The sequence below is a fragment of the Zonotrichia albicollis genome, chromosome 23 (assembly GCF_047830755.1).
Source record: "Zonotrichia albicollis isolate bZonAlb1 chromosome 23, bZonAlb1.hap1, whole genome shotgun sequence".
NCBI lineage: Eukaryota > Metazoa > Chordata > Aves > Passeriformes > Passerellidae > Zonotrichia > Zonotrichia albicollis.
The window spans coordinates 4,551,674-4,577,013 of NC_133841.1; the positions used below are offsets into that span (position 1 = coordinate 4,551,674).

Sequence of the window (25,340 nt, forward strand, 5' to 3'; positions counted from 1 at the left end):
AAGGATCCTTTTGGCTGAGCAATTTTAACACCCAAACCAATTTCACCCCAGCAAGCTGAAAGAGCCCAGCTCCATTTCTCCCCCGAGGTGTTTCCTGCAGGTTCAGGGTGTCAGAGGTGAGCAGAGCAGCCCCCAGAGGCATTCCCAGGTGTTTGCCCAGCTGTACCTTCCAGCAGCACGCTGACCAGGGGAGTGCGGTCGCTGTTCTTGGTCTGCTGCACCAGCAGCTCCCCATCATCCAGCACCCTCGTCACTGGGTCCCCCCACTTGATGATGCCATTCATGATGTAGCTGGCATAGTCCTCCTGGTTGGTTCCAAATGCCTGCAGAAGACAGGGAAATACTTTTTTTTACCAAATAATTTTTCATCCCATTGAAAAATCATGAAATAATTAAACAAAAAATGAGCAGGAGCAAGGTTCTGGGAGATGCTGAAGGGAGACAGTCACAGCCCCTGGTGACTCACAGCATTCCAACATTCAGAGGGCTGAACGCAGGTGGAGACCAGGCATGTTCAGAATCATCTTTTCATAGGCCCTCACAAGCAGTTCCAGTCAGTGCAAGTTGCCAGTGGGTTCTGACTCCTCACTGTGCAGAGACAATTCTCAGAAATGAGGTTTAAACCTCCTCCTACAGCCCAGGGTAAAGCTGGCATTCCAGCTCCAACAATGGCCAGGTCAGTCCCCATCCCTGCCTCCACCTGTGTGAATTCTCCCTCCCAGAGAACACCCAAAATTCCCTGGCATCCTGTGCATTGACATCCTTCCAAATGCAGATCTCCACTGGTGACCTTTGTCTTTATACCCCCAGGAAATGAAGTGGCCAAAAAGTGGACAAGGAGAAGAAACCTCCAGCTGTCCTTTATCTGTTCTAGTTCTCTTTAAGACTCTCTGGGCAGCAACAGAGAGCTCAGAGCTCTTCACATGCCAGCCCAGGGGGCACCACTGCTGTGTGACCCCAAAGGAAGTGTCCTTCCCTCCCATCTGGCTGCTCTGGGGGCTGTCCCTGCAGCCCCACAGCCCCCACTTACTGGTTTGATGTCGTTCTCCAAGGACGCAAAGAAGTCTCCTCTGGTCACTCGCAGGCTCTCTGCCTTCTCCATGTCCACCTCCACTTTGTTGCTGGCCTAGAAAAGCAATAAAAGCCACACTGTGGGGTCAATAATAAAAATATTCCTGTGGAGGCATTTGCTGAGTCCTCCTGGAGCCACTCAGGGCAGCTGTCCCACCCCACTGTGATATTTTCTGGAAAATTTCCTTGCCAGGATTTTTCTCCTGAGAAGCTGAAAAGCCTCAGAAAAGAAATGGAAACAATAATTATCTGATTGCTTGGAATGTGGTTTGGAGGTTGCTTCCCAACAGGTTCATCTTTGATTGGTCTCATGTGAATTGTTTTTAATGAATGACCAATCCCAGTCCAGCTGTGTCAGACTCTGGTCAGTCACAAGATTTTATTATTCATTCTTGTTTAGCCTTCTGATGTCTCCTTTCTCTTTCTTTAGTATAGTTTTAGTCTATCATTTTCATATAATATCATTTTATATATTTTCACATAAAATAATTTAAGATGATATATATTATATAATAAAATATATAAATTTTCATATAATTTCATGTAATATAATATTATATATGATATATACTATACTATAATATACTATAATATACTATACTATACTATACTATAATATAATATAAATATAATATAAATATAAATCTAATTATATATATAATATAATTATATTTATAATAACTGGGGTCAGTATGGGACTGACGACAGCCCAGTTCAAACGTCTAGAACTTACTGGGATTACACAGGTACCCTTTGAGCTGGGAACTAAGACAAATAAATTACATTTAACCCTCAGAGATGTGTCTCAGACATTCCCCTCCAACAGGGACCTGTAAGAACAGAGTGCACCAGAGCATGGGAAGGAAAAATAACAATAAAAATAATGAGGGAAGGAAAAATAACAATAAAATAATGACATGGGGCTTGTCCAGAGGAGCTGCATTTGCAAGCACAGGAGCCCAGGCTGGGCAATCCTGCTGTGCCAGAGCATGGCTGAAATGAGAGAGTCCCTTCTCCCAAAAACACCCACAAGGCACAAACACACAGCCAAACCAAAAACTGAGGGGATCTTTAGTACAGATAATCACTTTTCTGTTTTGCAGAGGGAGATGAAGGCACCTGAAACACTCAATAAATTCCTGTGTGCACACCTAAAACCAGGGTGCTCTTACCTCCCCAGCCTTTAATGAGCTCATGCTTTAATTTTTCACACACACACTTTGAGAGATGATTTAAACTCTTGTTTAAATGATTCAGAAGACAATGCCCCTTCATTTTCCATTTGTGCTCTGGCTTCTCACAGGTGCTTCTGAAAACTAGGTCAGGCCTGTGATGTATATTTTAAGTTTTCAGTAGTTGCAGGAAAGAATAAAGTATTTTACTGCTTCATTTAGCTAAAAGCAATTTCAGAATAAAGAACATTACCCAAAATTACTATGTCAAAGTGTCTGAAAAGCAAAACAACACGAGGCCACTTCCCATGTGGAAAACACATCCACATATTAGTGAGATGTGCATCACAAAGCACCCCAGAGGAGGGGACTGCTCTTTCACATTTGCACATTGCCTTCTCCCCTTTTCCCACATGATTTCTGGGCACAACAGGGAATAGATCAAACACCAACACTCCCCAAACTCACCCTAAACTCCAGCACTGAGAAAACATCAGCTATAAGCAAAATTAATTATTTAAGGAAAATGTTTTGCCTGCAAAGGGAAGAATCCAGAAGTGCTGATTTTTTATTTTTTTTTGAAGCAGAGCACAAGAAAATGAGAAAGTGATGATGTTTGTGGTTTTCTGCTATATGAAACAATAACTTTTAACTTGTCAAGTATTGTGGTTATACAAGACTAATTAGCAGGAAGAGTAATTTTTCTTTTAGAAAGAGCACTCCCAGGAGACAAAAATGTCTAAGTAGCAAATGATTTCTCACTTAAATGGAAGTGTGATTTGCTCTGCTCACATTTGAGGCTGAGCAGATTCGTACAGTCCCTGTGCTGTGGGATTGATGTCCTGGGCTTTTCCTGCAGGAGCTGCCCCCAGTCCTGGCCAGGGGAGCAGGGCTGAGCCTCAGGCTCCTTCCTCACCACCTCATCATCTCACATTTCAGCACCACTGAATACTGAGCTTTGCCTGTGCCTTCCCAGCCCTGACATTCCATGGCCCTGCAGGCAGAGGGATGGGAGGGCAGGGAGGTGTTCCCTGAGAGCTGAGGGACTTGGGAAGGCTGCACGAACCAGAGGATGTGGGGTGATCACCGTGCCAGCACTTATCTGCAGTGGAAGATTGTACAAAGCCCTCTGAATTTGGATTTGGAGCACAGGATTCCTGTGGGATCTCAGCACCTCAGTCCTGAGGTGCCGAGCCACCGAGACCACCCTTGGGGGGCTCGGGAGTCCTGGAATGTTCCAGAAGTGTCTGGTGGCTGGACTTTGATCCTACACGGGAGACGACACCTGTATGAGGACAGGAGGGTTTCACCGGGGTGAATGGTGAAGGGATTGGTTAATTAGAGAGGGAAACACAGGGTTTAGGATTTCTGTACAGGGGGGTTTAGAGAAGTAAGATGGAGGAATTGGGGCGTGTCCTGTCCTTCTTCTTCTTCTTCTTCTCCTCCATCTTCTGTGGTGATGGTGGCACTTTGGGATTGGTCATTACTGAAAGTGCACCGGGCAATAAGAATAAAAAGGATTGGGGAAAAATGATAAATATTGTACACGTAACCATGGGTATAAAGATAGGTGACCGCCTGGAGGACAGACACAGTGTGCTCATGGCTGGCTGCTGAGCAGAGCTCTGTCGGGCCGAGAGAAAATCTTTTAGATAAACAATTAATAAACATAAAAACCGAAAGAAGAACTGAAGCCTCTTCTCGTCCTTTGATCCGCGGGCTGCCCCAAGGCCACCCCGGGCCCTTCCAGGCCACCCAAACAGCCGAAAACCGGACAGATTCCTTCCATGGCTGGAACATTTCTCCACACAAAGCACATCTCCTCTGCTCTTCTGGTTCTTGCAGAGGAAACAGTGAGGAGCCATCCCCACTCCCTGATCCCAGCCCACTCTCCATAACCCCTCTCCATCCTTTTTCAGGCTCAGGAATCCCAATTTAACCATTTTTCCAAAGAAAACCCCCCTGTACCTCTGACCCCTTGCTGCCATTCCACACCCTGGTTCCAGCACAATCCAAGCACACCAAGGATTTGATCACAGCCCCACTTTTGCTCTTCACCTCTCCTGGTAAATTCTAACCTTGCTAATTTGCTGTTTCCACCCACAAGCACTGAGCTGGGATTTCCAGACCATTCCAGCTCCAAGAACTTGACCCCAGCTGATGGCCAGGTCAGTCCCCATCCCCTCACCTCTCTGAATTCTCTCTCCCACAGGACACCCAAAATTCACTGCCATCCTTCCAAATGCCCCCTGCACACTTCCACCTTTGTCTTTATGTCCCCAAACCAGCTCTGAGGTTGTAAACTCCCCCTCCTCACAGATTTATCAACACATTGAGCTGCTCAGGCTCCAGCAGAGCCTCCCTAGAAATGGCTGTTCTAATTCCCACCTCATCTCCTGGGTCCAATGCACAAATTGTGCTCAAGACTTTCAGTTTTTAGCAAAACATCCTCAAAAACCACCCCAGCAAGCTGTGCAAGAGGCACCTGGAGGGCAGGAGGGGGAAGAGGGAATTGAGAATGAAAGAAAAGCACAGGGAAAAAGTGAATTTCATCCCCTAAGCTACACTGATAGGCTCCTTTCCATTTGGAGGTAAACATTCCATATTCCAAGCAGAATTATTTTCCCTTTTTTGCCCCAGTAGAAGACTGACCTTGATGTGTCTGTTCATGGCAGTGGACTGAGCAGCTCGAACCAAACCTTCCAGCTCAGCACCACTGAAGTTCTTGGTCTCCACTGCCAGCTCTGCAATGTCCACATCCTCAGCCAGCAGCTGGTGCTCCCTCATCCTCACGGTGTGGATGTGCAGGATCTGGAATCGGCCCTTCTCGTCTGGCAGGCCTGGGATGGGGGAACAAACACACAAAACCTCTGAGCACAGCACTGCAAACCCCCTGAGCCTCCCCTCAGCATTGCCACTGTCACATTTTCTGAAAAATCCCTTTGCCAGGATTTCTCTCCTGAGAAGCCTCAGGGAAAAATGAAAACAATAATTATCTGATTGATTCTCCTGTGTTTTGCTGCTTTGGAATGTGGTTGGAGAGTGTTTATCCAACAGGTGCTTGTTTGATTGGTTTCATGTGAATTGTTTTAATTTAATGACAAATCACAGCCAGCTGTGTCAAAGCTCTGGAGAGAATCATGAGTTTTTCATTATTATTTTGTTAAGCCTTCTGTCTGTATTCTCACTCTCTCTCCTTTAGTAATATAATATAATATAATATAATATAATATAATATAATATAATATAATATAATATAATATAATATAATATAATATAATATAATATAATATAATATAATATAATATAATATAATATAATATAATATAATATAATATAATATAATATATATGCCTTCTAAGAATATGGAGTCAGATTCATCATTTCCTTCCCTCATCTGGGGACCCCAAAAATCCCACCCAGTGTCCCCTCCTTCCAAGGCCCCTTCTCACCATGAGCAGCTTCACTCACAACCTTCACTGACCAAATTCTGATCTCAAATGCAAAGTCAGTGATTTGTTCTCATGAATCTAAGATGAGCTGGGCTTATTTTCTTAACAAAGCCTACATGATCAGGTATTCCCTAATTTACCCTCACTGGCTGTGCACAGTTACAAAGGTCCCTTTCTAGTTACAGCTGCTTTTCCAATTGTTTTTCCAGTTGCCAGATTAAATGGCAAACCAAGCTCTTGGCCAACCTTTAGTTCACCCAGTGCTCTTGCCTCTCGTTCCTGCAATTTCCACCCAGGAATGATCTGTACCATTATTTACCTCCTTTCATTCACACAAATATTCAGGGTCCTGCCTGCTCACCCTGCTGGGCAGAAATTCAGATCAAGTTTATCACTAGGGAAGTCCAAATTGGTGCTTTATTGGTCTGATTTAATTGATGCAGGAATTTCAGCACCTGGGCCGTGCTGGGGATTGCTCCCATCAGGATCTGTATTTGCTTTGCTGCTGTGGGCTCACAGGGCTGAGGAAATGGGCTCTTACCAATCTCCATCTTCACCTCCAGCCTCCCCGGCCTCAGCAGGGCCTCATCAATCAGGTCAGGTCTGTTGGTCATCCCTGGAGTGAAAGATAAAACAAAACAGTGATCTGAGTTTCCTGAGCGGGTTTCCGGCCCACAGAGGAAGGGAGACACTCAAAGAGTCCCAAGAAAACAGCAGGCACTCATCTTCTGGGATGCTGAGGGAGAGTCAGGGCAAAGGGATCAAACCTGTTCCTGTGGCTCTGCCTGCCTGTCCTTGGGCTCCTGCAGCAGGACCAGCACAGCAGGAGCAGCCCCACTCCCCCACAGGCTGATAAATCAATTCTATCAGTCCTTGCAGGTTCCCCTAAAGCATGAAACCCTCCTTATCAAACACTAAATAAGGAAATTGCTGAAAGCAGCAATATCTGCCAACCACAGCAGCATCTCCCTTTAAACCTGCTCCAACAGCAGCCTGAGCTGACCAAAACTCAGCCCTGGGGACAGAGCAAAGCCCACCTACCAATGACCAGGATGTTGTTGAGCTGCTCCACACCATCGATTTTGGAGAGCAGCTGGTTCACCACGGTGTCGTGCACGCCCGTGCTGCCAGCCATGCTGCCCCTCTGCTTGCAGATGGCATCAATCTCATCAAAAATGATGATGTGCACCCCACTGTTGGCTCCAAGCTGGGGGAGACAGGACAGGAGTGTCACCAGATTCCAAAATCAACACCAAGCTCAGCCACACAGACACAGAGTTGTATTTGCAGGAAGAAATGATGAATCTGACTCCATGGTCTCAGAAGGATAATGTATTATTTTATAATACTACGTTATATTAAACAATATTAAACTGTACTAAAGAATGCAGAAAGGACACTTACAGAAGGCTAAAAAGACAATAATGAAAACTTGTGACTCTCTCCAGAGCCCTGACACAGCTTGGCACTGATTGGCCAAAGAGTGAAAACAACTCCCAGCAGAATGCAATGGAACAATCACCTGTGGGAAAACAATCTCCAAACACATTCCCCATGAGCAAAACACAGGAGAAGCAAATCAGATAATTATTGTTTTCCTTTTTCTCTGAGGCTCCTCAGCTTCCCAGGAGAAAAATCCTGGGCAAAGGGATTTTTCAGAAAATGTGAATGTGACAGACACAGCACTGAGAGTCCCTGTGTGCTCAGTATCACCCCTGTGTGTGTGTGTGTGTGTGTGTGTGCATCTCATCCCTCTCCAGGGGAACATCCTGGCCATCTCCACATCAGAGGGCTCAGGGGGCTCTGCTCAAACTCAGCACTTTGCAGCTGCACAGGTTTTAGGGAAGAGCACAAAGCTGAGCAAGCCAAGCAAAGGCCAGAGCTCAAAAGGCCCCAGCACTCAGCACCTGGGCAAGGGACAGGTACCAGGGACAGGGAACAAAGGCTGTCTGTGGAGGGAGGGAACACCCCAGGCTGCACTGAACCTGGTAAATCCCCAGCTTGCCAGAGCAGCTTTGTTGATAATGTCTTTAAGGAGCCCAGTCAGCCCCAGCACTGCCATTTCCAGGTTCACTCAGGGGTGAGGCAGTTGCAGCTGCTAAGAGAACAGGATGCTTTTTGTGACTGCATTATGAAGCTTTTTCCCTTCAAATTCCACCTCTAAAACATCTTTTGTGGCCAGGGCAGCCCATGTTATCACTGGGAGCATGTGCTGGGCCTGGCAATCTGCCCCAGACACAGGCAGCACAATGCCAACCTTTGGGAGACCTTTTTAATCTCCCAGCTGTCATCAGGCCCAGCCCCTGCAGCCAATATCGAGTGGATTTTCACAGGTGTGCTATTGCCAAGGCAAAGCAGCTCCCAGAGATGCTGCAGCCACCAGCAGATTGCTCTCATGGCTCTGTGTAACCACACAGAGCTGATTGACTGACTAATAAACCTTCTGCTGAAGAAATGAGATTATTTCAAGTCACCACCAAAACCTGAGTCTTGTGAGCGGAATAAAATTAAGGGATCATTTGCTAATGACTTCTAAAAAGACTTCCCTGTATTTAACTGTGACTAGCCTGACATTTGATTTTCTCTATCTGAAAAATCTATCAAGATCAAGTGATCCACAGCAGAGAAAAATTACCACAGCACACATGAAAGAAGTATTTACTATTTACACCATGAAACTAAAGATTGGGGGTTCTGAAAGCCAGCTAAAGCAATGGATAAAAAACATCACTGGAAAAAAACAGAATCTTTATATTCACTTCCAGTTTCAAAAATCTTTAGTTTCAAGACATTATTGTCATCCAGTAGTTTTCTACTGAGAAAAATTAACCATGTATAGGTTATAACACTTCAAGTGCTGTAACATACCAATATATCTGCAACCTAAAAATCTTAATGCTTATATGCCAGCTTAATTCAGTAAGAAAAAACCAAGCAATGGATAAAAATCATCACTGGAAAAACCAGAATCTTTATCTTCACTTCCAGTTTCAAAGATCTCTAGTTTCAAGACATTATTCTCATCCATGAGAAAAATTAACCATGTATTGATTATAGAAAGTGCTGTCACATACCAATATGCCTGCAACCTAAAAACCTGAAGGCTTATGTGCCAGTTTAATTTAGTAGGAAAAATCCAAACAGATTCAATTATGTCTCTCCTACAAAAAATAAAAAAAAACAAAAGAAAAAAAAAAAGAAAATACTAAAAGCATGGGAAAATTTGCCCAATCTCAGTTTTAGGGAGCCCAGCTGCCTTTTCCAGCTTCCAAGGCTGTTTTCACAGCTGATACTGAGTGAGCCTGCACAACACCAATACTCCACAACTCACCAGGAAGAACCAAAACCCCAAGCAAAGCAGCGACTCTGTGTTGAGTCTTATTTTCTTTCTCTTAGGGTTGGGACCAAATGTGTGAGGTGCTAAATTCTCAGTAACCAGGGCTCCAAGAACTCTGCCTTTAATGCAAGCAGTAATTTTGAGATTTCAGACCCTTTCCAGTCTCTCCTGCTCTGTTACTGTTACATTTTCTGAAAAATCCCTTCACCAGGATTATTTCTCCTGGGAATCTAAGCAGCCTCAGAGAAAAAAACAGTATTATCTCATTTGCTTCTCCCTGTTTTGCTGCTCTGGAATGTGGCTGGACATTGTTTACCAACAGTGCATGTTTGATAGGTTTCATGTGAATTGCTTTTACTTAATGACCAATCACCATCAGCTGTGTCGGACTCTGAGGAGTCAGTCACGAGTTTTTATTATTCATTCTTGTTCAGCCTTCTGTCTGTATCCTTATTCTATTTCTTTAGTATAGTTTTAATATAGTATTCTGTGATATAATGTGATAAAATATAATATAATGTGATACAGTGTGATATAGTATGATATGGTATGGTATGATATGATATGATAATGATATGATATAGTATGGTATAATAATGTGATGTGATATGATATGGTATGATATAGTATAATGTAATGTAATACAATGTAATATAGTATAATGTAATATAGTGTAATGTTATATTATATTATTTATATTATATTATATTACATTACATTACATTATGTGATATAGTGTGATATGATATATAATATAGAATGGTATAGTATGGTACAATCATTATATATATAAAAGAATTATATTATATATTATATATTATATATCATATATTATATATTATATATTATGTAATACAATATACTATGATATGGTATGATATAGTATGATATAATGTAATGTAATGTTAATATAATATAATATAATATAATATAATATAATATAATATAAAGTATAATATAATAGCTATATTATTATATATTATTATATATGATATGATATATGATATCTGATATCTGATATCTGATATATGATATATGATATGATGTAATGTAATATATTATATAGTATGGTATATATACAATATACAATTGGTATATATACAATATACAATATGGTATATATACAATATATTATACTATATATTGTATAATATAGTATCATATCATATCATAATAAATCAGCCTTCTGAGAACATGGATTCAGATTCATCTCTTCCCTCCTCCTGGGGACCCTCACACAGCCCCCACTGCTCTCATCCCCAGCCCCCCATGGCTGTGCGTCCTTACCCTCCTCTGCTCCTCCTCTGCATCAGCAAACAGCTTCCTGATGTTGGCCTCGGACTCCCCCACGTACTTGTTGAGGATCTCGGGCCCGTTGACCACCTTGGGCTCCCTGGCATTGAGCATCTTCCCGATCTGCCGCGCCATCAGCGTCTTCCCGCAGCCCGGGGGGCCGTACAGCAGGATCCCCTTCACGTGCTTGCAGCCTGCAGGGACAGGGAAGGGATCACGGACAAGGCTGAGCTACAGCACAGACCAAAGAAGCCAAAGAATAAAGGAGGGTGTTGGGAAGGAGGAGAGTTTGACAAAAGTCTCACAGGTACGCTTGGCAGAAAGATTTTTGACTATAGAATCTGAAAATGAATAGAGATGGAAGCAAGTTTTGATAGAGAAGAAAAGAATTGCTGAGCCCTAACCAAGGAGGCAAAGGATATGTTAGAACATCCTTAGAGCAAAGGATAAACCCACCTCAAACAAGATGTTTTTACCAAGCACAAAGATAGCACAGGCAAACAAGCCTGCCCATGGTGCAAGTAGAAAAAAAATCTCAGAATTTTCCACTGCAAGAGAACTGAAAAATAACTGCTGGCTTAAACTGTGATGGACTAACTCTGAGTGACTGGAGAACAGTAACATGAATATGGTAATTACAGTAGTTATGATAGGCTAGAGATAAAAGTTAAGGTATAGATTGGTTGTACTGTATTAAGATATAAAGTATATAATGCATTGTAACCAAAAGAAAAGTACAGAATGCAATGTAACCAAAAGAAAAGTACAGAATGCATTGTAACCTAAACTAAAGGGTCTCCAGGGCTGCCTGCAGCTGGAGCTGACAGCTGTAGGCACAGCTCTGTCACCTGAACTGCTGTGACATCTTGGATGGAATAAACTGCAGTTTGGATACAATAAACTGCATTTTGGATACAATAAACTGCATTTTGAAGAGCCACCTGGAGGCCTCAGGAGTGCTTGGGGAATGGTGGAGCTCAAAGATTTTCCCCCATTTTTTAAGGACTACATGAAAATCTGATTTTACTCCATTTTTGTGGATTGACTTCTTTAAGAATGTGACCCATCCATGGCAACCTCAGCCCATCCCACAGAGCCCTCAGGGCTGTCACACCTCAGGGCAATTCTGCCTGTAAAGGACAAACACTTATCCTTTATGGTCACATAAACATATTTTATGAAAAATCCTTTTGTCAAAACCATCTTTAGAAGCTTCAGCTTCTCCATGTTTTGCTGCTTTGGAATGTGATTTGGAAAATTGTTCACCCAGCATGAGAATTGTTTTTACTTGATGACCAATGACAGCCACCTGTGAGCAGACACAAGATTTTATCATTCCTTTCCTTTCAAGCCTTCTGATGAAAACTTCTATTCTTTAGTATAGTTTTAATGTAATAAAACTATTTCTTTTCATATAATATATATTATAAAATAATAAATCAGCCTTCTGAAACATGGAGTCAAGATTCTCATCTCTTCCCATGCTGGGGTTGTCTCCAAATTCCACCCCTCATCACTCTGCTGTGGTTTCACTTCCTCCTGAAGGTTATAGCAATACAGAATTGATTTCAGTCTGAACAACTGCTCAATATTATTTAATTCCTGGGAGCCCACAGGCTCTCCTCCCTCTCTCTCTGGTTCATCCACTGCAGTGCAGCTCCAGGTCACTGCCACAAGGAGCAGCTGATGCCCCCAAACCCCAGAGAGCAGCAGTGCTGCACTGCCTGAGCCCAGCAATAAAGCTGAGAGGGAAAATCAATCCTGCTGGGCTTCTCTGCAGATAAAACATTTACTCCAGAAATCCAGAGCTGTGCCTAAAGAACTCATGAGTCAGCACTGAGGTATCAGTGAGTCAAAACCATAAACAACATCAGCTGAAGACAAATCTCACAGGGGAGGGAGTGAGGCACAGATAAATTAAAAGTTGTTCCTGTCAAATCCTGTGATGAGGGAATTATTCATGGGGGAACAGGATCTGCTCTGCAACCAAACTGCACCAGCCAGGGTGGTGCTGACAAAGGGATCTCTGCAGGGAAACCCCAGCACAGCAACGCTCCAGCAGCTCCTGGGCTCCAGCACGAGGCCACCAAAGGGCTACTGAGGCCACCAAAGGGCTGCAGAGGTCACTAAAGGGTTACAGAGGCCACCAAAGGGTTAGAGAGGCCACCAAAGGGCTACTGAGGCCACCAAAGGGCTACTGAGGCCACCAAAGACATTAAGAGACAACCAAAGGCATACAGAGGACACCAAAGGGCTGCAGAGGCCATCAAGAGATTACAGAGGGCACCAAAGGGTTAAAGAGGCCACCAAAGGGGTGCAGAGGCCACTAAAGGGTTACAGAGGCAATCAAAGGGCTACAGAAGCCACCAAAGACATTAAGAGACAACCAAAGGCATACAGAGGACACCAAAGGGTTACAGAGGCCATTGAAGACATAGAGAGCCCACTAAAGAGCTACAGAGGCCACCAAAGACATAAAGACACCACCAAAGGGCTACAGAGGCCACCAAACGCATACAGAGGCCACCAAGGGGCTACTGAGGCCATCAAAGGCATAAAGAGGCCACCAAAGGGTTACAGAATCTGTCAAAGAGCTACAGAGGCCACCAAAGGCATACAGAGGACACCAAAGGGGTGCAGAGGCTACTAAAGGGTTAAAGAGGCAACCAAAGGGTTACACAGGCCACCAAAGGGCTACAGAGGCCATTGAAGACATAGAGAGCCCACTAAAGAGCTACAGAGGCCACCCAAAGGCATAAAGACACCACCAAAGGGCTGCAGAGGCCATCAAGAGGTTACAGAGGGCACCAAGGGGTTAAAGAGGCCACCAAAGGTCTACAGACAGAGGCCACCAAAGGGTTACAGAATCTGTCAAAGAGCTACAGAGGCCACCAAAGGGGTGCAGAGGCCACCAAAGGCATACAGAAGCCACCAAAGGGTTAAAGAGGCAACCAAAGGGTTACAGAAGCCACCAAAGACATTAAGAGACAACCAAAGGCATACAGAAGCCACCAAAGGAACACAGAGGCCACCAAAGGGCTGCAGAGGACACCAAAGAGCTACAGAGGCCACCAAAGGTCTATGGCAGGTCAGGGCTGTGCTCCCAGCCCAGCCAGGCAGACCCATGGTGCTGCAGGGAGTGCCAGGGTGCTCACAATGAACACCAACGCTCTGAGCCTGCTTGGTTCTCCTGGTTTTCTTCTCAGTCCTGTGAGGTGTCTGAGGCACTGGAGGGCTCAGCCTGGAGCAAAGGAGGTTCAGGAGAGCCCCTGTGGCTCTGCACAGCTCCTGCCAGGAGGGGACAGCCAGGGGGGTCAGGCTCCTCTCCCAGGGAACAGGGACACGACAAGGAGAAATGGCCTGAAGCTGTACCAGGGCAGGCTCAGGTGGGACATCAGGAGGAATTTCTCCATGGAAAGGGTGGTCAGGCCTTGGAAGGGGCTGCCCAGAGAGGTTTGGAGTGCCCATCCCTGGAGGTGTCCCAGGAATCCCTTGTCCAAGGAATGTGGCACTCTGTGCTCTGGGCTGGTGACAAAGAAGGGATCAGGCACAGGGTGGACTCCATGGTCTTGGAAGTCTTCTCCAATTTTAATGACTCTGAGATTCCTGCAGCTCCCAATCTCTCTCTTAAAAGAAGCACAACTGAGTTATCCCCCAGAAGCTTCTCTTCCACAGCCCAAAAAATCCGAAATTCCTGAAAAGCACAAACATTTCCCTCTGTGCATGAGCTGGAACACCCCACACCCAAAATCTCATCTCCCACGGGGAGACTGGAACACGAAACACAAACCAGCTTGGACTAATCTGCTTCGAAACCTCCCAGAATGCTCAGAACGTTCACCTTCTTCCTGTTCAAGGGAAAAGGGAAGGAATCCTGGAGTCCTCTGAGTGGGAAGGGACCCCCAAGGATCATCCAGTCCCAGCCCTGCCCAGACACCCCAAAATCCCAGCCTGGGCATCCCTGGAGTGCTGTCCAAAGGCTCCTGGAGCTTTGGCATCCTTGGGGCACTGCCCATTTCCTGGGGAGCCTGGGCAGTGCCTGTCTGGTTTTTGGCTCTTTGGAGGGCCTGGAAAGGCCCGGGGTGGCCTTGGGGCAGCCCATGTATCAAAGGACCAGAAGAGGCTTCAGTTCTTCTTTCGGTCTGGGTGTTTATTAATTGTTTATCTAAAAGATTTTCTCTCGGCCCGACAGAGCTCTGCTCAGCAGCCAGCCATGAGCACACTCCCTGCCCTCCGGACAGTCACCTATCTTTATACCCAAAGTTACGTGTACAATATTTATCATTTTCCCCTAATACCTTTCACCCTTATTGCTCGGTGCACTTTTAGTAATGACCAATCCCAAAGTGCCACCATCACCACAGAAGATGGAGGAGAAGAAGAAGAAGGACAGGACACGCTCTAATTCTTCTATCTTACTTCTCTAAACCCCCCTGTACAGAAATCCTAAACCCTGTGTCTCACTCTCTAATTAACCAATCCCTTCACCATTCACCCCGGTGAAACCCTCCTGTCCTCATACAGGTGTCGTCTCCTGTGTAGGATCAAAGTCCAGCCACCAGACACTTCTGGAACATTCCAGGACTCCCGAGCCCCCCAAGGGTGCTCTCGGTGACACCTCAGTCCTGAGGTGCTGAGATCCCACAGTGCCCAGCAAGTCAAGATTAATTCAATAAAAGGAACACAAAATCCAGATAATCACCCTCCCCCTGTGGGTTGGAGCTTTGGATTTTCCTCTCCCAAAGCTAAAAAGTCCATGACTCCACAGCAAAATCATCCCAAATATCCCCAGTCCTCTGGAAAAATCCAAATGACGGGGGGTCTTTTTTCCAAATGAGGGTGGAAATGGTTAAAAATTCAACTTTATTGAAATTTTAATTCAATAAAATTGAAGTCAGGTGACAGAACATTCCAGACCCTCAAAGCAATTAGCTCCTCTTCAAATCAAACTGCCACAAGCAGCTCCAGCAGACATTTCCCCTTCACAGCCACGTTCACCTGGCTAAAATCAAAGTTTTAAGGACAAGCAGGACTTTATTAAAATTAGACAGGTGATGACAAATCCCAAATGTTACCTCTCAAATCACACTGGGATCCTCTGCACCACGCAGGAATTTTGATTAAGTTTATCTCCCCTCTCTGCTGATTTCACCAATGTGGCCCAAATGTCAATATTATTATGAGAAAATCTTTCTAAACACAAATTACAGCTGTGCAGACATCTCCAGCCAGTTCACCATTTGATGAGCTCCAAAAAAAGGTCATTGCTGTAACCTGAGCCTTAAATTCTGCCATTCAAGGACAGTTAGAGGCTGAATAGGGACATTAACAGGAACTCAAATATGGAAAAAACAAAATACGAGGGAAAATTTTAAACTGCTAAGAATGGGAGAGTTACTGGTGCTTCCAATGGAAGTCTGTTTTGACCCAGAGCATCACCTGCCCAAAGACAAGATAAAGTTTATTTGTTCAATTCTCCCTCTTCAATTTATTGGAGAGATCAGAAGAACTGATTTAGTCTAAGAGGGATTTTCTACTTGGGAGTGAAATTCCCCTTTTTAATTAAAATCAAAGCATTCTGGTGGGATTGGATCACTCAGATGCACCACCAGGAACCTGCATGGATGGGAAGGCCCCAGCACAGCAGGGAGATTTTTATCTCTGCACATTCATCTTGGGGCAGGTTACAGGAAGTTCAGGGTTCCCAGGCTTCACCTGATACACAAAATTTCCCTACAAGTAGAGCTGGGTGGAATTTCCCTCTCATGCTGCAAGCCCAGAGTGTCTGATTTGAATTCAAAGCTGGGGCAGGGAAAGGACCACACCTGAACCCAAATTTTTATTTTCTCAGTGGTCAGAGTTTGGATTTATCAAATCCTCTGCCACTGGAAAGAGAAGACAAAATGAAGTTCTCCATGGATCTCTGGAAAGGGATTCCTCACCACATCCCACTGGCTTCACCTCCACAAAATTTCCCTGCAAGCAGAGCTGGGTGGAAATTCCCCCTCATGCTGCAAACCCAGAGTGTCTGATTTGAATTCAAAGCTGGGCCACACCTGAACCTGAATTTTTATTTTCTCAATGGTCGGAGTTTGGATTTATCAAATTCTTTGCCACTGGAAAGAGAAGACAAAGTGAATTTTTATTTTCTCAATGGCCATAATTTTAATTTATCAAATCCTCTGCCACTGGAAAGAGAAGACAAAGTGAAGTTCTCCATGGATCTCTGGAAAGGGATTCTTCACCACATCCCACTGGCTCTGAGGAGCTCAGTGCACACATCTATCAGGCAATAATGAGATTTATGACAAGGGCATTTATCCATTTCTGAGGGGATGTGCTAGAAATGAAAATAAATCAGCATCTCAGAGATCCACTTCCAACAGAACGCCTCTGGCTACAAAAGCAGCATCAGGACCCTCAGGAAAAGGGATTTTGGTAAGAGTATAAACAAACAAGACCAAGCACTAAGGGAAATCAGCACAGCAGAAAGATCCCAAACCCCTGAGGCAGTTCTGTGGGAAGCTGAGCACAGCCAGGATGTTCAGAGCCCCATCCCACCTGGATTACAGCAGCACAATCCCACCAGCATTCCCTGATTGCTGCGACAGAGCTGGGTCATTCCCACCTGCTCCGAAAGCCAACACTGGGAATTTGGGAACGTGCTGAACATTTCTGCCTTGTGAACACACACACACCCCCCAGGGCATGGGGACACCCAGCTGGGCACAAACTGGGGGTGCCACCAACCAACACCCCTGCAGCCCCCTGGAGCAGGAGCAAAGCCCTCCCAGACCCCACTGATGGCTCATGCAGAAATTCCCTGCTGCAGGTTTGGTGCAAAGCCCCTTCCCCTCCTTCCAAACCATTTCCACATTCTTGTGTTCAAAGGGAATCATTTCCTTTGGTGACTTTGCAGAATTTGGAAGTCCCATCTCTCATGCCAGGACTGAAGACCTTCAAGTCAGCTCACTCTGTGCCCAGAAGCTTTCCTGCCCCCAAACCTCTTCCCTCCTCCAAAGCTGTCCACTTGTACTCATCATGAACAAATTACATCAGTAACTCTGATTCATTCAGCTCCTTCACTTTCCTCCCCATCCCTGGGGCGTTGGAGAATTTTGCTCAGACATGGCTTGAAGGAAAAAAGGCCATGAAAATACACAGCTGATGGAGAAGTAAAAGGCAGCTGTAAGCAGCTCATTCTCAAGCCTGTTTCTCAGAAACGTTTCTGTAAGCAGCAAGAGTTCTCAAGCCTGTCTTCAATAACAAGTAAATACCTTGTCCTTGGATAAGGTATGGGAAAGCAAAAGTGACAAACATGGAAGCCTTGAGAACCGTTCATATCAGGGTGAGAACACAAATCTTGGTTTCAATAACAAACCACAGGCATTGAAAACAAAAGGAGGGGTTGGTGTGTAATCTGTGGCCAGTGATGAGCTCGGGTTCTGTAATATGTATGAGCTTAATTAACAGCACTATAAAAGTGTGTAAGTGGGATCAATAAATCGGAGTTCGATGCCGATCAAAGGATGGGTCGTCTCCCTTCGCTTTCTATACTGGGGGATACCAAAGCCAATCCCTGGATCCAGGTGCCTCAAGGTGAGCAGACAGGTTAAATCCCATAAGGAGGAGAAGGACAGGAAAGCACTGCTCCATCCTCCAAAGTCTTCCAGTTGTACTCATCCAGCAACCCAGCACATGAACAAATTACATCAGGAATTCTGATTAACTCGGCTCCTTCACTTTCCTCCCCATCCCTGGAAAGTCAATCTCTGATTTTTAGAAGGAGAGGCAAGTGACAGAGGTCAGGGACTTCCTCACTGCTCTCCCCAAAGGAATTCAGTGCCCAGACCCAGCCTGGCAGGCTCTGCATGCAGGTGCCTCAAGGTGAGCAGAGCACTTAAGGTGAAATTCCTTTAGGAGGAGAAGGACAGGAAAGCACTGCTCCGTCCTCCAAAGTTTTCCAGTTGTACTCATCCAGCAACCCATCCCATGAACAAATTACATCAGGAATTCTGATTAACTCAGCTCCTTCACTTTCCTCCCCATCCCTGGAAAGTCAATCTCTGATTTTTAGAAGGAAAAGCAAGTGACAGAGGTCAGGGACTTCCTCATTGCTCTCCCCAAAGGAATTCAGTGCCCAGAGCCAGCCTGGATCCAGGTGCCTCAAGGTGAGCAGGGAATTTCAGGTTAATTCCCTTTAGGAAAGCACTGGGCCCTCCTCAGCAAGGAAGAAGAGTAAACAACAGCAAATGCTGAGTTCAAGCTGTTAAATACTTATTTACACCAGTGAGGAGTTGACATTTGCTGTGACAGCTGATATTAATAAAAGTGACAAATGGGTAGGAACAGGCAACAGAAGCAGAAAAAGAACAAGGGACACAAGAACTCAGAAGTGTTGGATATTGGCAGATCACTTGGACATGAACTTCACCCAAGGGAGCTCAGAGTGGGTGAAATCACCCCAAAATCAGTGAGAACCTGAACAGGGTGGGTGAGAAAGCAGGGGGGAGATGGTGAATGTCACCCCTGGTGTTGCAAAGGGAAAAGGGAGAGAACTCTGGGGTTGGACTGAATTGAGAGGTCCCTTTGAACCTCAGCTGCTTTCTGACTGTGTTGCACAGAGCTAGCACTAACCTGATGGCTGGGAAATTCTGAGAAAATGTCTTTTTGAGTGGGCAGAAGAAAACAAGACTACAAGAAGTAGCCAGAACAACTTTGAGACAACTTCCCTCTAGGAAAACATGGGGGTCCCCACACAGAGGCTTTGAGGAAACAAAGAAAGCAAGAAAAGGACATTTAAACTTCCCTAAAGATATAAATATGTGTTAGACACCCTCCTAGACACACAGGCTGAATGAAGTTAGAGGTGGATGAAAAGCAGATTAAAATTAAACCCCACAAACTTTAAAGCACAGTGAGAAATGATCCCTCCTGAATTTAGAGGCATGTGGTGCCTGGGAGATGGAACAGAACAGAATGCTCCAATTAAATCTGCACACTGCAAAGCCAACAGCTACAAACACACAGGATTAAATTCATCTGAAATCCACGTAACCTGATGCATGAGTGTCTAATTGGGGAGGAATAATGAATTTCATACTGAAAAACACACACAAAAAAAATCATCCCAGTGAGGATTCTTCCCAGCCAGGACCTGCTGATCCACAATGGATCCATGGTTTGGATCCTGAGCAGGGAAAGGAGCAGAAATAATGATGGGTGATGGAGAGGTCATAGAAATGGCTTCAGAATCCCAAAACTGCCTGGAGAATGCTGGAGAGACAGGACCAGGCTGGATGCAAAGGCTGAGGCATTCCCAGCGCCCCAGCTGAGGTGAAACATCCCTGACTCTGGTTTTGCATTAAAATGACCCTATTTTCAGAATGGCTGGGTGAGAACCTTTCCATCATTATTCTTCTCTTACAGTATCTCTGACTACTTTGAGAACATTAATGCATTAATTTTTAAGGCAGCTTAACAGACAAGCCTCCACTTCAGACAGGATCTGAGGAAGAAAATAATCTGAGTGTCTGCTCATTTCAATGTTCTCCTTGTGTTCTTGATACTTCACTTCTCCATCATGAGCTGGACTTCAAAACTACAGAGCTCTGAGACCAAGAGGGCAGGCCAAGATGGATCCCAGGAAACAGAAACCACCTTCAAAATATCTGATTTAATTTATTTATGGTAGCAGGAGACAATGGGGAATTTGAGTTCCATTTCTTAGAAGGAACATGACCTGTAACACCAAACATTTCTCTACCTGTTATTAAACAACATGTCCATGCACAATTTGCTCTTGGAGGCCTCCACAACAATTAATGTGCCACAGAAATCAGAGAAATCGCTTTTCTGCTGCAGGTCAAGGCTCTGTTTCAGAGCTTGGGGACACCAGAGTGTTCTTAAATAAGGAAAAGAGGGTCAGAACAAGCGTTTTGTTTTCAAAAGGGTCAGCACAAGCGTTTTGTTTTCAAAAGGGTCACCACAAGTGTTTTGTTTTCAAGTCTGAGAAGGGACTTTAGAGGTTTGTTGCAAGTTACAGCTTCAGGCACCAAATATCAAAAATGTTGTTCCAAGTGAATAAATATCTGTTGGAGTCAGGGGGAAAGGAAAAACAACAAGGAGAGAGAACAGTGGAATGAGCTTGGTTTAAAGGCTCAGCAGAAAACCAGCACCTTTCTGAATGGGAAGAAACCACAACATTTGTCAATAAACAGAGGAGCCTCAGCTGGAGCAAGGGGATGCAGCAGAGAGCAACCCAAGGCAGATTCCCTTCAGCACAGTGACACACCCTGAGCTGGCACAGACATCCTGGAAGGGCCTGGAAAGGAGGAGGATTCCCTGGAAACAGAGCTGTCCTCAGGGAGAACTGCCTGTGTCTCCCTCCAGCAGTGCCCCAAGGTGTGAAGTTCCTTCCTCAGAAGTGAGTGAGGCACCAAAATGTTTCCTCAAACCTCATCCAGGTAAGGATTTAATTCCATTTGAAAGCCACAGGATTGGCACCAGTCAATCTTCCCAATGAGGCCCTGGCCCAGGGTGCCCAGCCCTGGATCCCTGGCAGTGCCCAGATCCCAGGGCTGGGAGCAGCCTGGGGCAGTGAAGTGTCCCTGCCATGGCACTGGATGGGCTTGGAGCTCCCTTCCAGCCAAACCATTCTGGGATTCTGTCACATCACACACCCAGGGAGCTGATCTGGCTGAACACTGACCCTACAAACTCTTTATTAATGGCACTTTTTGCTGCCAGCTGTGTTAGCTCCCTACAGAGCCATGCAAGCCCAAAACCACCAGAACAGGGCTGGGACATCACAGATGGCAAAAAACCAAACTGCCCCTTCCAGGCCAGGGTTAGTGCCAGCTGGGGCTGATCTAACATTCCTGCTCTTGTACCAGCAGAGCATTTCCCCCCCTGGATGATATGGTTAACTAACATTGATTTATGTGCTCCAAACCCAGAACATTCCATGGAAGTTAGATAAACCACACACAAATTGCAAGTAATGCTGGAAGGGTCTATAGAGCCTCTGTGTAGGTCTGGACAGAAATATTTATTGCATTTGGCATGGAAGCTGCAGGCTGGGAGCACTGGGCAAAGAACACAACTGGGTGAGCACTGCAGCACCAGACAGCAAGCAAATTCCAGCTTTTCCTTTCCCAATAAATTATTCACAAAGGTGAACAGCTGTCACACTGACATTTCAGATCTGAAATATAGTTAAGAGCAAGTTATAACTAAGGCAAAGAAAATGAATGTCAGAAAGTTTTAGGTTTTTTTTTTTCAAATTTCAGATAAGCTCTTTAGCCCTGGGGTTAATCAGAGCTCAGGAGCTCTGCTCCCAGTCCAACTTCTTCCCTGAAAAAAGTCTCTTTGTGCAGCCTGGCTGTAAACATGCACAGCAAGAATATTTGTACTAAATGTAATTTAATGGGGCACACCTTTAATTCATTGCCCAGGGTAATCCAAATACCAGTGGTCCTTCACAGAATATTTGTCTTCTTTTATTAAACAACACCAATTATCTTTTACCTTTTTTCCCTCACATGTGGTCCCAGCCAAGGGCTCTGTGCTGCAGCCACAGAATCAGAGAATCCCAGAATGGTTTGGGTTGGGAAGGGACCTTAAATCCCACCCAGTGCCACCCCAGGGACAATTTCCACTGTCCCAGGGTGCTCCCAATGTCCAACCTGGCCTTGGCACTGCCAGGGATCCAGGGGCAGCCCCAGCTGCTCTGGGCACCCTCACAGGGAAGAATTCCATCCCAATATCTCACCCAAGTCTCTCCTCTGTTAGTTTAAAACCACTCCCATTCTTGTCCATGTAAAAAAATCACTCTCCTCTGTTTTATAACCCCCCTTTAGGCACTGGAAAGGGCTCCAAGATCTTCCTCTTCTCCAGGCTGAACAGCCCCAGCTCTCCCAGCCTGGCTCCATGGGAAAGCTTTATGAATATACACAATAGCTGCTTCAAAAGGTAAAAATATTTCAAGTGCAGGAGGCTGAGCTGGCCACCAGTGCCTCTGGGTAAAAGCTGTTCTTTCCACAGCCAGCACCATTTCTCTTCTTTCCTCTCTCTGCAGAGCAGTTAAATATTTAACAAATCTAAGCATTTTATGTTCTCAAGCAGGAGCAGAGAAAGTTTTATCTTGCCCACAGCCACAAAACCCATGAGACCCAAGAGCATCCCCCAAAGGCCTCAGCTCTCACATCAAGAGGAATTAAAAGGCAGGAGAGAGAGAGAATCAGCCCTGGGGTTTCTCCATACGTGCCCAAATCCCCAAGGCAAGACTGAAGGCACATCCCAGGGAAGTTTATTTTGCATCAATTCCACAGGCACTGGAAGCTCCACACACCCCCACACAAACAGGATGGAGCTCCTGATGGAAATCTGGTTTGTAATCAAAATCTTGATTGCTTCATTTTGTGGGGAGAGGGAAGGTGGATCAGAAACATAAACATACACAGAAATTACACAGCTATGGATTCCAAGTTCAAATAGGAGCCCACACAGATTATATTCCCAGAACAAGGAGCAGCCAGAACATCCCCAGCCACGTTCTGGGACAGAACCAGACACCTGCAGCTGCACACTGCTTACTAAAAATTCAACCCTGCACCATTTATCTGCCTGCCAGCAGATGTTTACCAAGTACTGGCACTGCCTTTCCTTCCCTTGACCCAAAAAGAGAAGTTATATTTAGAATCTGTGCTTTTATTTCACAGACTCCAGGAGGTGCCATGGCCTGCCAGCACTTCAAACCAGAGCAGCAGAGCTCACAGCCCATCCATACTGGGATTACTGGGCTCAGGCTGGGGAGGACAGGGCTCATGGTGCAGCTGCCAGGAGGAATGGGAGGTAAAAGAGATTATGGCAGGAGCATTAAAACAAAATTTCCTCTGAGCTGTATGGACAGATCATGGCCAGACAGTCAGAAACAGGAGCACTGTCAGTGCCATGGATAAATGAAGCATTCAAGGGAGAGTTTCACAGAACCATGGGATGGTTTGGGTTGGAAGAGACCTAAAAATCCATCTCATTCCAACCCCCTGCCATGGGCAGGGACATCTTCCACCAGACCAGGCTGCTCAGAGCCCCAGTTTCAGTTCCAGCAGAACAGAATCCAGTTAAACCACGTGTCTCATTCCTTCAGACATTCCATGGGCAGGGCTGAGTGTTGGTGTTGGGTCCCTCTTCCCCAGCCAAGCAACAAGAGTGCAAAATACATTTGGGAGCAGCAGGGGAAGAAGAGGCTCTGTTGGATCCCTCAGAAACTGCTGTGCTACAGCAGCACAAGGGTGTGTCCAGCCCTCACACACCAGGGACTGTCCCCCAGCCACACTTTTCCAGGTTATACCTGGAAGGGTTATCCTCAGTGTAACCTTTTCCAGGTTATCCTCAACGTAACCTTTCCCAGATTATCCTCAGTGTAATCTTTTCCACATTATCCTCAGTGTAATCTTTCCCAGGTTATACTCAAGATAACCTTTTCCACATTATACTCATTATAACCTTTTCCAAGTTATCCTCAATGCAACCTTTCCCAGGTTATACTCAGTGTAATCTTTTCCAGGTTATCCTCAACATAATCTTTCCCAGTTTATCCTCAATGTAACCTTTTCCAGGTTATCCTCAGTGTAACCTTTCCCAGGTTATCCTCAATATAACCTTTTCCAGGTTATCCTCAGTGTAACCTTTCCCAGGTTATCCTCAATATAACCTTTTCCAGGTTATACTCAGTGTAATCTTTTCCAGGTTATACTCATTATAACCTTTTCCAGGTTATCCTCAACATAATCTTTCCCAGTTTATCCTCAATGTAACCTTTCCCAGTTTATCCTCAATGTAACTATCTTTTCCAGGTTATACTCAATATAATTATCTTTTTCAGGTTATCCTCAATGTAACCTTTTCCAGGTTATCCTCAACATAACCTTTTCCAGGTTATCCTCAATGTAACCTTTCCCAGGTTATCCTCTGTGTAATCTTTTCCAGGTTATACTCAGTGCAATCTTATCCATCTTATCTTATTTTCCAGGTTATACTCACCCATTTGTTCCACAATCTCAGGTGGGAAAACTCTTGAAGCAAAAGCTCTTCGGAAAATATCGGAGAATTCTTTATCCAGGCCTCCAATGCCCATTTTCTCAAAATTCCAGTCAGGGTTGATGATTGACTGCCTGTTCTCCTTGGTCTTTGATTTACCTGCAAAAGCCAAGAAATGGTTTCAAACACACAGATTCACCCTGGACCCACGTAACCTCAGCACCCAGCTCATGTGGCTGCTGCCAGGAGCAGTGTCCACCCTGTTCCAGGCCAGCTGGGATGATGCAGGATTGTCCTGCATCCTCCTCAGTCCTGCCTTTGCAATGCCCAGCTCCACACTGGAACCCTTGCTCCTCTTCTCTCCTGCAGGTGCTGCAGTTTGGTGGTACCTTCAGTACAAGGACAGAATGATGGATGCTCTGCTTTGTTCATATCCCTCCAGAACAAGATGTGATCATTCTTAGCACCCACATTTAACAGCTCCTAACAACAGGTACAACACTGAAAGATGGGTGCAGCATTCATTGCCTTGATCCTGCTGTGGCATTCACGTTTTCTCAAAATCCCTTCACCCAGGATTTTTCTCCTGGGAAGCTGAGAAGCCTCAGAGAAAAGGAAAATAATCATTATCTGATTTGCTTCTCCTCTGTTTTGCTGCTTTGGAATGTGTTTGGAGATTGTTTACCCACAGATTTATTGTTTCATTGGATTCTGGTGTGAATTGTTTTGATTCAATGGCCAATTGGGGCCAAGCTGTGTTGGGACACTGGGAAGAGTCACGAGTTTTCATAATTATCTTTTCAGCATTCTGTAAGTATCCTGTCTGTATTCTTTAGTATAGTATAGTTTAGTATTCTTTGATATAATATAGTACCATAAAGTAATGATTGTTTCATTGTTAATGATTGAATCACTGTTTTGATTCAATGGCCAATTAGGGCCAAGCTGTGTCCAGACTCTGGAAAGAGTAAT

At 45.0% G+C, this 25,340-nt stretch overlaps 1 protein-coding gene across 2 annotated transcripts in view; it reads right to left on the minus strand.

Annotated features, from left to right (window-relative positions):
- NSF (N-ethylmaleimide sensitive factor, vesicle fusing ATPase) overlaps nucleotides 1-25,340 on the minus strand; it is an 80,790-nt gene that overhangs the window by 19,949 nt on the left and 35,501 nt on the right. For both annotated transcript variants that reach the window (XM_074557936.1, XM_074557937.1), the window contains exons 8-14: nucleotides 24,372-24,527; nucleotides 10,320-10,519; nucleotides 6,737-6,902; nucleotides 6,237-6,311; nucleotides 4,896-5,083; nucleotides 1,031-1,126; nucleotides 167-323 (exon numbers count right to left, since the gene is read on the minus strand). In XM_074557936.1, the coding sequence (XP_074414037.1) occupies nucleotides 167-323; nucleotides 1,031-1,126; nucleotides 4,896-5,083; nucleotides 6,237-6,311; nucleotides 6,737-6,902; nucleotides 10,320-10,519; nucleotides 24,372-24,527 (1,038 nt within the window). The remainder of the gene's footprint in view (nucleotides 1-166; nucleotides 324-1,030; nucleotides 1,127-4,895; nucleotides 5,084-6,236; nucleotides 6,312-6,736; nucleotides 6,903-10,319; nucleotides 10,520-24,371; nucleotides 24,528-25,340) is intronic.